Here is a 12,398-nt window from a genome sequence, read left to right as displayed (position 1 = left end):
TCCAATCACACAGTTATACTGGGGTTGTTCTCATGGCAATCAGCAGTACAGAAAATGGTTCTTGGTTTTGTTTTCGAAGAACTGGATCATTCAGCATCTGTGCTTCAGGGGGGTTGTTTTTCTTACACGGGTAAAGCCACTGATTTCTGCTTCACTGTGCTCCTCTGCACATGTAGGAAAACAGATTAGCCAATGTTGTTTTCTTTCTGTATTTTGTGTGTGGGAGGAAGTAAATCTCTCTGACCCATTCCACCCACGACACTTCAGTTAGCACTGGGCAGCACCACCATCAATCTCACTGGCTGAATTCAGGGACCTCAAAATTGTCACAGGCACAAAACCTTCCAGATATAGGAGGAAAATAAGAGTTGTCTTCTGTCTTAACCCAGCATGGGCTGGTGCCTGTAACTGTTATGATGGCAATCTCATGGGAAGAGGACATGAGTCTGTTTCAGAACTGGAGATAAGTAAGTGACATTTTGGAGGATGAGATTTGTCATGGGCAATCCACTCTCGCATCAGGGTAGCTAGAGAAAAGCCTATGGGATTACATTTTATATGCAGGGCAAGGGAACATTCCCAGGTAGTACCTACAACAATTCCTAGGCAAACTCTCAAAAAAATAATAAAGCAAACCAAAAAGGCCTGCAAAACTGAGTATATGTTAAAGACATCAGTACATGCCTCATATAGTGCACAGACAGCTCTGAATAGCTCAGTTAAAGATCTTTTCTGCTCAAAATGGGCTTTCAGGCTAAAGCCTCATTAATTTCCTAAATTGTGCGTGTGGTTTTCCTTAGCTGCCCCACATGGACCCATCAGGAAGTCATAGCTGTGGAGTGTGCCATGGGCATGGACTGCAGTCAACTGAGGGCAAGTGGAATGAGAGGTCTGCTGGCGGTGGTCCTCTCCAGAAATTGCTCCCAGTACAGCTGTATTAGTTTTTGTGAGAAACTGCTGCTTGCGTGGGCCTGCTGTAAATTAACTCACAGTAATATCCACCATAATTGTGCTTCCAGGCCAGAGAGGAAGGACATGTGTGACTGGGGTAGAGCACAGAGGCATAAGACATCTGTCTTCATGTTACTAGCCCTTAAATTATCCTACAAATAGATAGTGGGGATTGGGCTGCCATGGGAAATCCCCATCTTGGGGAAGGGATGGGGTGATGCACGTAAACATCATGCCCCAAAAGTGGGTTTCTCTGGGTTAAGCAAACAATGTGACCCTGCATCATTAACTGCTTTACATGTCCTGGAGGAAATGAAAAAATCTTGAGAATTCATAGTAAGTATTGCCTGAAGAAAGTAGTTTCCAGTTTCCATTTAGGAGCCACTACATTGCTGGCATAATTAGGCACAGCTCACATTCCCCAGAGAAAATGTGATGAAACACACAGTGCAAGAAAAGAAATGAAATAGACCCATGATTAAATCTCCACCAGCTACCTCCACACCAATTTTTTCATATAGTCACCTCCTAGAAAATATTTCTTACACCTTGGGGGATTCTTTCATGTACTTTTGGGTTAATGAGAATCTCTTCCAGCAACATTCATCACTTAGTAATGATTTGTTTTTAATATATCTGCTCACAGCAGCACCTTTCAATGGGAAAAGCATTTCCAGAGTACAGCTATTGCCTGGCTAAATTGTGGACAAAATTGCGTGGAATACCTTAATTTAACACCACAAGGCTCAAACCATGCCCTTAAGTGCAAAAAAGAACAGAGAAGGAATAAAATCATGTTCATGTTTTGCATTTTTATTGTGCTTCACATGCTCAAAACGCCATGTGGGATTTAGGTCATTAATCCTTTCACTACCAGTACGAGAAGAGTAAATATTATTTCCTCCACAGCTAGAGAGTCACAGACAGACATGTTGCTTTCAGTAGGCTTGAGCCTCATGGGCTCCAGCGTGAGCTGTATACATTTATCATCTTTTAAAAGCAGGCCTGCAGTGAGTTGGCCTGGCCACTCAGCCATTTACTCGTAAAGCCAGAATGCTACTAGACCAGCACTTGAAAAATCTGCCAGGTCCTCTGCTCATACAACTTTTCCATGTGCCATCATCCAGGCAAGGGCATTCAACTTCTGCAGAATCCAAGATTTAATTGAAAAGTAATGTTTTTGAGCCTGTAGTTGCATACCTGAGCTGACTGTAACTTTAAATGCTGATTCATTCCTAAGTGAGATCACTGCTTCTCTGGCTCTGCAGAGCTGCCCCAAGGTGGAAGACATCTACCTTCAGTTAGAGCAGAAGGCAGGGTGAGACACATCCTGACATTTTGATCAAGAATACGTGGGAAGAGGGGCATGTGAGGGCTCCCACCATTCATGACATAGGGTTTTGGGCAGGTGTGTGAGTGAAGAGTTATTCACAGACAGGACTTTGAGGAATTAAGGAGGAAGGACACTCTTCAAATGGGCCCACTTCTCATTTACCAGAAGAAGACACAATAACTCAGGACCCTGCTCAGTGTCTGGGGTAAAAGTGTGGAAGAAGTCCTGTGACCACAGGACCAGTGGGAGAGACAACTTTGCACTTGGGTTTTGCCCTCCAAACAAGGTTCCTTCACCTTTGTCTTGTAGGTGTCACGTACCAAAGGCATGAGAGGTGCAGTCTGAATGGGTGGTGAGCACAGTGGAAAAGCAAAAGAAACTGATAGCACAGTTTCCTGGAGTACTTTTTGTAGCTTGATGATTAAGGACATACTTGTGGGAAAGACAGGTGAGAAATCTGAAGACGGAAAATGTCGAAATAAAAACACGCTACGGAAAGAGAGAAGGGAAGATGGAGATAGTAAGAAAGAAAGAACAAATCTTAATGATTAATTTTTAATGACAGAAGACAGACGGAGAGAAGCTTTGGAGACAATGAAGATAGGGACAAAAAAGGAAAATTATGTAGGTAGTCTTTAAAATATATGAGTGAGGAAGTATTGGCAATATAGATCAGAATGCTATAAACACCATACCAGCAGGTAGTCTTGTCAACAGCAGTGGCCCAGCCTGGGAAATACAGTCACACCAGCATTACTTCAGTTCAGGTAAAAAGCTTTAATACAGTTATGATGAACATTCTTGTGCTGGACAATGAGAAACATGTATTTGACATGGATCAAAGCAAGATATGATTGAAGAACCATATCCATTCCATAAAAAAAAACTTTTAGCATGTTTTCCTCACAACTTCCGAGAACATCTGAAGCAAAATTAGAGCGGATAGTATATGCAACGGAGAGCCTTGCCATTTCGTTGTTTGGTTTCCAGCAATATGTAGAGTGATTTATCTTCTCTTTTTATTTATGGTATGGTGGTTCCACTCTTAATTTTTCTTGATCCTCCCATTTCTTCCCAGGCTCTTACTCTCTTTTGCCATTATGGGCCAAAGCTGCAATCAATTATTCAAGCAAAACACTGAAAAATTTGATTGAATATGAAGTACGGAATCAAGTTCCTAATTCATCTTGTGTCAGCTTTCTTTTTTTCTCTGTGATCTTAATCGCTCTCTTTTTCGCAGTTGATACTTCGCAACTTCTTTGCAGAATGTGCTGGCACATTTGCTCTGTTTTATGCTTTTTTCTATGTTTCCTTTAATCCTCCATGCTCTTCTTCTGCATCTCCATTTTAACCACTTCATGTTGCTTAGCAACACCCAGAATGACACCAAGGTAAGGTCCCTCTGCTTCTAGCAAGTCTCACCTTACGAGGAACAAAAATATAATTTAAGACTGCACTCCCAGTGAATTCACTTCCTCAGAACAGCATTGATCTCAAACTCATGTCTCATTAATCAGATGTTTTTCTATGAAAGCTAAGAACAAGTCAAACACACGGAAACATACAGCATTTCATAGGATATTTGGATCTTCCAGTTTTGCTCTGACATTGGTAACCTGTTGAGATAATAAGAAAGCTAAAATAAGAGATAAGGCTTAGATCCTGGCTTTCCCAACATGCAGATCCAGAGACTCCGATTGTCATATAAATGATCAAACTGCTACACTCAGTTATGAATCCAAACGTTATAAAGAGTTGGAAGATATTTGGATTGTGAGACTTAGTCTAGCCACAAATCTAATTAAACACCATCCAGACATTTCCAGTAAACATCTTTAATATCCCAGATTTTATACTAGGCTGCTTTCTCCCTTGGCATAATAGAACAGAAACAAAACAAACAGGCTAAGCTACTTTTTTTTTTTAATGTATAATTGTTTCAGACAACTTATTTAACAAGATCTATTATGAAGATGGAACAAGAAATGTAGTACCTTATCTGTCATGAGCTGTTATCAATTCCAAATAACAGAAGAGATTTTTTTTCCCCGTGAAATCACTTTTGTAAAGTGAAACACTCAAATGCACTTCTGATCTTCACTGAAATGTTATACTTCTGAGGGGAAAAATGGAAACCAATATTTTTGTTTAAAAACATGTTTTTAAAAATCAGTTACTGGTTAAAAAGATTAGTTATGTTTTGAAATCTGATGACACTCATCATTTTATATTTACACGTTTTCCCAGAATGATTAAAAATATTTTTTTGAAAAATCAAGTCCTTTCCCTGCAATATGTTGAAAAAAACACAATATTTATTCAGTAAAATTCCTTGATAAATAATGGGCACTCCTACACCAGCTTCAAAAAGAAGTTGATTTCCAAACTAGCAAGGCCCTACACTGGACTGAGAAATCCTGGCTTTGGATTTATAAACTACGTGTATAAAAACCAGAGAGGAACAAGAATGTAATACCTACTCTTATATCTAGATATATGTCTTTAAAACAGATTCTTTGATCTTCAGTCACACAAAACTTCAATTAACTATTTGATTTCACTGGGCTTTTGTTCGGCCCCTGGGATCACATAATGTCAGCCCTGGAGATACTTATATTTAGCAAGCGGAGGTCATGATGAATAATACTTACTCAGCCAACTAGGGCTTTTAATTAGGTTTTTTTTAGGACTTAGTTCAGTAGCCCTTACTCATATTGAGTAATATTCACTGCATAAATAGTACCGCTGTTGCAGTCATATTAATCACCTAAAGCACTGGTGAACTAAGCCCTGAATAAGTAACAACTCTCACATTTATCCAAGTATGGCAATTTTGCCCCAAATATCCACATACCTCCTGACATACAAAAATGCTCTTGATTACCGATAATCTATTGAACAGCAATATGCTTACATAATAGATAATTATTAGTAATACCTTTTTGTATTTTTATTATGGGAATCAATGTGGCACCAAGTAACAGCAAAACTGTGTCCATGCTAAAACTACATGTTGATCTGTACACTTCTGCTTCTAGTACATCTGTAAAACGTAACTAAGAAAATATGTGAGGGAGAGAGATTCAATTCTGAGGTCTGAATATACAGCAAAAAACCCGTACCAGACTAATACTAGCATACAAGCCCACTCCCTTCTAACACTGAATCTCTCTCTGGAGAGAGTTCCCGGTTCCTGGAATGAAAAAAAATCTGTAATAGAGTTGAATTACATAAAAAGGAAATCAAGAAGTACCTCTGTTTCCAGGTATCCCTTGCTTTCCAACAAACACACATACATAAATGAAGTCAGGATAACTTGCCAGGAAACACAATCCAGCAAATTGTTAGTGAAGGAAAACCAGTATTACTTGCTCAGTATTATTTGTTTCTCACCATCCTTTCTCTCCCTTTTGCTTAGAATCATCCCCAGTAAAGAGGCAATAAAGCTCCACGGCCAGTGAAAAAGAAAATAAATAGACACTTCAGTGTCTAAAGTTGCAGTCTAAAACTAGCTGGTGTGCAGATGTATCGTTTCACATTGCCCTGGGCTTGGCTCTTCCAGGTTTGATGCAGATGAAATCCCCACAGATGCGGGGGAAAGCTGCGTGTACCTTTTGTTACTCAGAATTACCGATTACGTAGTGTCATAGTAGCAGCCACAGCTCTGGGAGAAGGGTTATTGACCTTGCATGTAATAGTGACTGAAGAAAGCTCACGGTCTGCATAGTGCATTTCCATCCTCTGTTCTTTACAGGAGAAACCCTGCTGCCACCGCACTGAAACCCCAGGGTTCGGGGAGTTAGGTCCCGGCTAAACCCCGTATATCAGGTCATCTCTGCACCCTCAGCAGGCACAGAAACAGGGGCTGTCCTCTCTCTGCGAAGGGAACACGCTTACCCCAAGGGTTACTGCGATGTAAGGAAACCCTTCCCCTAACTCAGAAGCGCTCTTCGCACATTGTGTCTGAGATCAGTACTCCCTGAAAATGTTGCAGGTTTTTGTATTCTGGGCAAGATTTGCCTTTTGGGTGTGTTTGTTTAATGCCATCCCTGTGTTTTAAACATTTCCTGTTTTAGCAGATTTTTAACGGTAGCTCCACTTACAAGCGTATTTATAGAAGAACTACAAGCAAATCTCTTTTCCATCACAGTTTTTAAGTGAAGCAGCGGAATATTCTGAGTGGCACTGCCTGTTCACAAGGTTTGTATTCAAGCCGATATAGGTAGAAGACACAAACCATTTTGTACCAGTTTTGCTGTACCACTTGGTAGGTGTCTGCAAGAACTGCAAATAATAAACCTTTGATAACTGAAGCTGCCCGTTTCAGACAGTAACGCCATTCTCTTGCTTATGTTGAGGCAATTCAGAAAAAACCAACAGCATGTCACTGGTGAGACTAGGATAAGCAAAAAAAGAGATTCCAACCTTGAGTTTAAGCACCAGCACAGGGTCCCTGGATCACAGGGAGTGCTATGCATCGTGCGCTACAAAGCCAGCAAAACTTCCAAAAAAAGTTAACTCTCTGCCTAAATGTATCTCATTCAATAAAAGAAACTCTCTGCCTAAGTGCATCTTCATTTAAAAGAAGAAATTCTTTCCTAGCATGGCAACTCTTCTGAGGTTTATTCCATACGTAGAGCAGTTCTCTTTCAGGAGGGTGTTAACATCAGCTTTGTGTTCTCTTGCTAGCCTTCCCTTTCAGTATGAAGAGGCTTCTCTGTCACACGGGGCATTACAGGCAAGTAACCCCTCTCTCGCATGTCTGCGCACAAAAGAATTTGCACAAGGCAGAAGTGTCGCTATGTTTTTCATATCGAGGAGAGAAAAGTAGGGATCCGTAAACGAAGTGTACAGGGAAGGTGCCCTTTGGATCAACAGGTCAAATGAACATTTCTCACAGTGACTGCATTCTCTAATTTCTGAAAACAACACGACTGCAGTGTTTACTCAAGTGACATGCTCATTAAGATCAACAGGAGAAACAGTGGGTTTAGACGTAGCCCGGTAACATGGAACATTTTAAAATCTTCATTTATTTCTGCTGTTTTTCAATCTTTTTCTCTCTGCGTTTTGTTTTTGGGTTTTTGGGGGGTTTTTGGGGGGTTGGTTTTTTTTTTTCCAGATAGCATACACATAGAGCATGCATTTATTTTATTTTGTTCTCAGTTAAAAAGAATAGGAATCCTAAGAATTTAATCCTTCCAGACTTCTCATTCAGTCATTTCCACCAAACCGCAGGGAAGAAAACATTACAAATACACCAAATTAGCCCCGAGTGAGTTCATGTGTTCCTAACAAATTAAATCCATTGATGTTGACAAAGGAATGAGAATTCATATTGCAGATCCTTCTCACTTAGCTCGCATTTTGGCTTTAGAAACTTCAGCTGGACTTATCATGTCTAAGTCAGATGAAACAACTTCTTCTAAGGCTAAAGAGTTGGAAGTATACAACAATGGTATTTCAGGCTATGCAACTGTGTGCTTGACAAAGAAAGAAGAAATCTTGCAAATCTTTCCTCTTTGCACGCTTGCACAGCAGCAGCCGCGGTCTAGTTCTGCACTGGCAGCTCCTGCCTTCTCTCCACCCCGCAGGCTTTCTGCAAGCAGCCCTGCAGACCGGTAGATGAAAAAGAGGTACAATATTACCATGCCTCCAACAAATACACTGCATCCAAGTTGTTTTTGTGGAAGTCAGAGACTCACCCCCACGCTGCTTTTAACACACCTCAAAGAGTGGCCCTTTTCTTTCCGGGACCGAAAGCACCCAACCTCAAACTGAGGAGAAAGTCAGAGTCGGTGGAGCTGTGGGAAGTAAATGGCCTTGGAGGATCTCTGGCACAGACACGCTCCACGTCCCACCCCACCCAACTCCGGTGTAGGCATATAGACCTAAATCTACTGTATGGATAGGGCAAACACCATTCAGGAAGGGTTTGGGGTTCCCCTTTTTCCACCAACAACCCTGGTAACATCATGTTGTGAGGAAAGAGGAACTTCACAGCCGGTTTGCAGACAGGGAGGCCGGCCAAACCCTCTGTTCCACCCGGGCGGAAACAGACCAACAAAAGGCGATGGTGGCTCCAGAAAGAAAACCTCTGTATTAAAAGCCAAGTAACGCGGAGCTACAGTAATAAGTACACGCTATCTCAACCGGGACATACAGTGTAAAAGGTTCATTAAAGTTCAGCTTCAGCAATAACAATATATATACTGCTTCAGTTCTCAATCCTGCCAAAAAGAGACTTCCCTTCCTGTAAATAAAGAAAAAAAACCGCTCAAACTGTACTCATATACAAAAAAAAGCTACTCCGACTACCACAAACGCGGTTGAATGGGAGGGTCTTTTATTTCCTGCGTTGATTTGGGGGCGGGGGGGGGGGGCTTTTTTTTTCTTTCTTCTTTTTTTACTAAAAGGTTCGTTTAAAACGGGTATTAAAGATATAAAACGAGCACACAGGAGCCGGTCGTCTCCGGCGGCGGGGCGGGCGGCGCTGCGGGACGGCTCCCCGCGGGACGGCTCCCCTCGGGACGGCTCCCCGCGGGACGGATCCCCGCGGGACGGCTCCCCTCGGGACAGCTCCCCGCGGGACGGGACGGGCCCCGAGGCCGCCGCGGCCGCCCCGCGCCCCGCGGCCGCCCGCTCCCGCCGCGCACCCTGTGACACGCTTTAAACAAGAAAACCACGACAGAGTTCGGCCCGGCGGGAGGCGCCCGCCCCGCGTCCCTCCACACCACACGACGAAGAGAAAGGGGGGGTGGGGGGGGGTGGGGTGTCACCGGGAGAGGCTACTTGGCGGCGGCGGCGGCGGCGGTGCCGGCGGCGGTGCTGCGGCGCTGCTCCATGCCGTTGGGCAGGAAGCCGGCGATGATGGGCACCGGCCAGATGAGGGCGGCCACGCTCCACACGATGATGACCAGTGTCATGAAACAAGCCACCAAGGTAGACTCGATGGGCTTGCGGTTCATCCGCCAGCCCGGCTCCCCCTTCAGCTCCTCCAGGCTGAAATCCAGGCAGCAGAAATTCAGCGGTTCCCCTTGCAGCCAGTACTGGCCGGGCTCCGCCGCCGGCGGGTAGGAGAGCGAGGAAGAGGAGGAGGAGGAGGAGGAGGAGGAGGAGGAGGAGGGGGCGGCGGCGGCGGCCTGAGGCACGGCGCCCCGCAGGCGCCCGACCCGCCTGCCCCGCACCCAGCTGCAGCCCACGCAGAGGCGCAAGTCCTGCTGGGCTCCGCCGGCCGCCAGCCCCAGGTGCTCGATGAGCAGCGGCGGCCCGACCCGGTGGAAGGCGGCGGAGAAGAAGGCCCGCCCGTGGCTGTTGGTGGAGAAGAGCAGGAGATCGCACTGGATGCCCAGCGGGCGGCTCCAGCGGACCAGCAGCGAGCTCAGCATCTGCCGCTGCACGCTGATATTGCAGTGCGGGTCCTCGGCGGGCTGCGGCTGGGGACGTTGCTGCTGCTGCTGCTGCTGCTGCTGCTGCTCGGAGGAGGAGGAGGTGGGAGCTGAAGGGAAAGGCTCTCGGCTAGGGGCAGCCGGCGTGCCCGGGCTGGCGGTGCTGCCTTCCTCCTTGCTTGCTGCCCCGTCGAGGTCCATCTCGAGGCTGGCCAAGGAGCGGGAGGAAGAGTTGACAGGGGGCAAGAAGAGCTCTTGCTCCTGCTCCTCCTGCCCGCTGGCAGCCGCCGAGGGGCTCCAGCCCTGGCAGGGCGGCAGGCAGGCGGCCAGCAGTGCCGGGAGGAGCAGCGGCAGCATGGCATTAACTTAGAGCCGGAGAGGAGGGAGAGGAGGCGGAGGAACGGGAGGCTTGCATGGCGCTGCCGGCTGCCATCTGGGAAGGGAGGCACGCCGCTCTCGCCGAGAGAGCGAGAGAAAGGGAAGGAGGGTGGGGGCAGGCGAGGGGGTGGGAGCGGGGCTGGGGCTGCCGCGGCGGCGAGGCGAGGCGAGGCGAGCGAGCCGGGAGCCTCGGTGACGGCAGCGGCTCCCCCCTTCCCCGCCTCCTCCGCCCCCGGCCCGGCCCGGCCCGGCCCGGCCCGGCAGCGCCCCAGCGGGAGGAGCCGCGCGCCCGGCCGGCCCCGCTGCCGCGCCCCGAGGTGCCGGCCGGGCCGCCCCCCGCCCCCCGGCCCGCGGACCGGGCAGCTGCCCGCCCCGCGGGGCAGCGGCCGGCGGAGGCGGCCCCTCTCCCCTCGGGCGGGGACCGCTCTCCCGCGCCGCCCGCCGCCATCGCGCCGCTCCCGCCCGCCCACCCGCCAGCCGCCTCCTACGGGCGGGGGGGGGGGACGGGGGTGGACCGCAGCCTCCCCGCTCCGCCGCCGCCCCGCGGGGGCTGCCGCGGCCGCGGCCCTTCTGGCCCCCCGGGGGGAGAGCGGCTGGTCTGCGGGCAGCGCCCTCCCGCCGCCCACCTCGGGCGCAGGGGAGGGAAGAGCGTCCTGGAACCGGCCGCACCCGCTTTCACTTCGACTTTATTAGGAAGGGAGAGGGACGGGGGAGGAGGGAGAGAGTTTAGCCCGTCAGGCGGGGCGCAGTGCCTGGGCCCTTCCAGCCGGGCTCCCCGAGTGCGGGCTCGGCCGCGGGAGCTGCGGCCGCGGGAGCTGCGCCCGCAGCCGGGGGTCGGCATCCCGGCCGGGGCTGAGGCATCCCACGGACGGACGGACGGACGGACGGGGGCAGTCGGTCCCGGTAGCAAAGATTTCAGCGTGGAAGCTTCTGAGAAGGAGCACAAAGCTACCGAGCGTGGTAGCTGTGAGACTCGGCTGTGTTTTTCGAAAGGCTGCTTTATAAGCATGGTAGTTTATAATCGAGCTAGGTACTCCAGCTTGTCTCGTGACCCCGTGCTGGCTCCAGTATCACTCTGGACACAGGTTGAGGCTTGCTGGGTTGCAGTTCGACACGTGGAGTCTCGGGGAGGGAGAGAACCCGATGACACACGTGATGAACATTTCTTAGCCTTTACCTTGGGCAGAGGGTGGGATGGAGTCACGTTTTCCTGGCAAGCATCCAGAACCGAGACTCTCTTCTTTGCCCTTTGCGGCCCCTTTTTGACAAATACAGACGCAAAAGGGAGACGCAAGTACAAAAACGAGGCTTTCCCGAGTATATATGGGACAATTGATGTCAACAATAGAACTGAACTCTGTAAGGCGCTCCTCTGAGGTTGGCATTGGTCCCACGTCAGACACGGTCCCGCGTCAAAAGTGGCAGGTGGACACACGTTCTCCTTCGGAGAATGAGTTACTGTAATACCACTCTCGAGTCTTTCAGATGAGTGAGGGTAGTGAATGAGGGTAGAGAGTAAATTTTAGATTTGCTGTAATTCAACATGAATGAAGGTAGTGAATCAGTTTTCTTTCAAAACCCATGCCTAAATATATCATGACAAAACCCAGAGCTGCTTGCCTTCTATTCAGAAGAGACCTAAGCACCAAAATGGACCTGCCTTCGGTCCCAAATTAGCCCAAAGAGTATGGTCTACCAGATGTCTGCAGTTTGGCTAGGTTTTTTCTTTGGCTTATTACAGAGAAACATGCCCGATGAAGCATTCAAAACAAGCTGTCCGGTTCCAGTTCTGGGTTTTTGCTCAGATGTCACAATACAGTTAATACGTTTTTGCAGTGCTATTTCAATGTCTCTTATTGTAAGAGTTCTCTGATACCTTTTACAGTCCCTTGAATGTGTCTCTACATGCATCTCCTGATGTCCTCTGTCACATCCACAGCCCCACACATTTGTGTGGCTGTAAGTTCTTCTGCTGCAGTATGTCTATAGACCCAAAGCCAGATTAAGAGAGGACTAGTGTGTAGCAACTAATGCCAAAACTGTGCGACCACTGATGTGCACAAATTACATCGCATTGGGATTTTGGCACAAAGGACTGGAAATTAAACTAAGCCTCACAAATAAGATTCAGCTCCTGAACACTCTTGCAGTATGTGGGTGGCAAATGTTCTGAGGCAGAGCTTCAGTTCTTTTGGTCTCAACTCCCAGCACCCAGCTGAATGCAGTCAGGGATATTGCGAAGAAGTTTGGGGAGGGAGAGTTGGGCTAAGTCTCTTTTCCTGCAAGGAAAGATAACCTGCCACAGGAAGGTTAAATGCATTTAGCATCCTTTATACTACCATAGCAAA

General features: G+C 47.8%; 1 protein-coding gene across 1 annotated transcript; it reads right to left on the bottom strand.

The window, feature by feature from the left end:
- Nucleotides 1–8,911: 8,911 nt before the first annotated feature.
- On the bottom strand, nucleotides 8,912–10,175 carry TMEM158 (transmembrane protein 158). The gene has a single exon (XM_049817119.1). The coding sequence runs from the start codon at nucleotides 10,027–10,029 to the stop codon at nucleotides 9,073–9,075; it is 957 nt and encodes a 318-aa protein (XP_049673076.1). The 5' UTR covers nucleotides 10,030–10,175; the 3' UTR covers nucleotides 8,912–9,072.
- Between the last annotated feature and the right edge of the window lie 2,223 nt (nucleotides 10,176–12,398).

This window comes from Accipiter gentilis, chromosome 14 (genome assembly GCF_929443795.1).
Source record: "Accipiter gentilis chromosome 14, bAccGen1.1, whole genome shotgun sequence".
Taxonomy (NCBI): Eukaryota; Metazoa; Chordata; class Aves; order Accipitriformes; family Accipitridae; genus Astur; species Astur gentilis.
Note: the sequence above shows the minus strand (reverse complement) of the source record. Positions and strands in the feature narration are given on the sequence as shown.

Bases quoted from the DNA above. Each gene is read 5' to 3' on its own strand.
- TMEM158 (XM_049817119.1), bottom strand. From the start codon at position 10,029: ATGCTGCCGCTGCTCCTCCCGGCACTGCTGGCCGCCTGCCTGCCGCCC.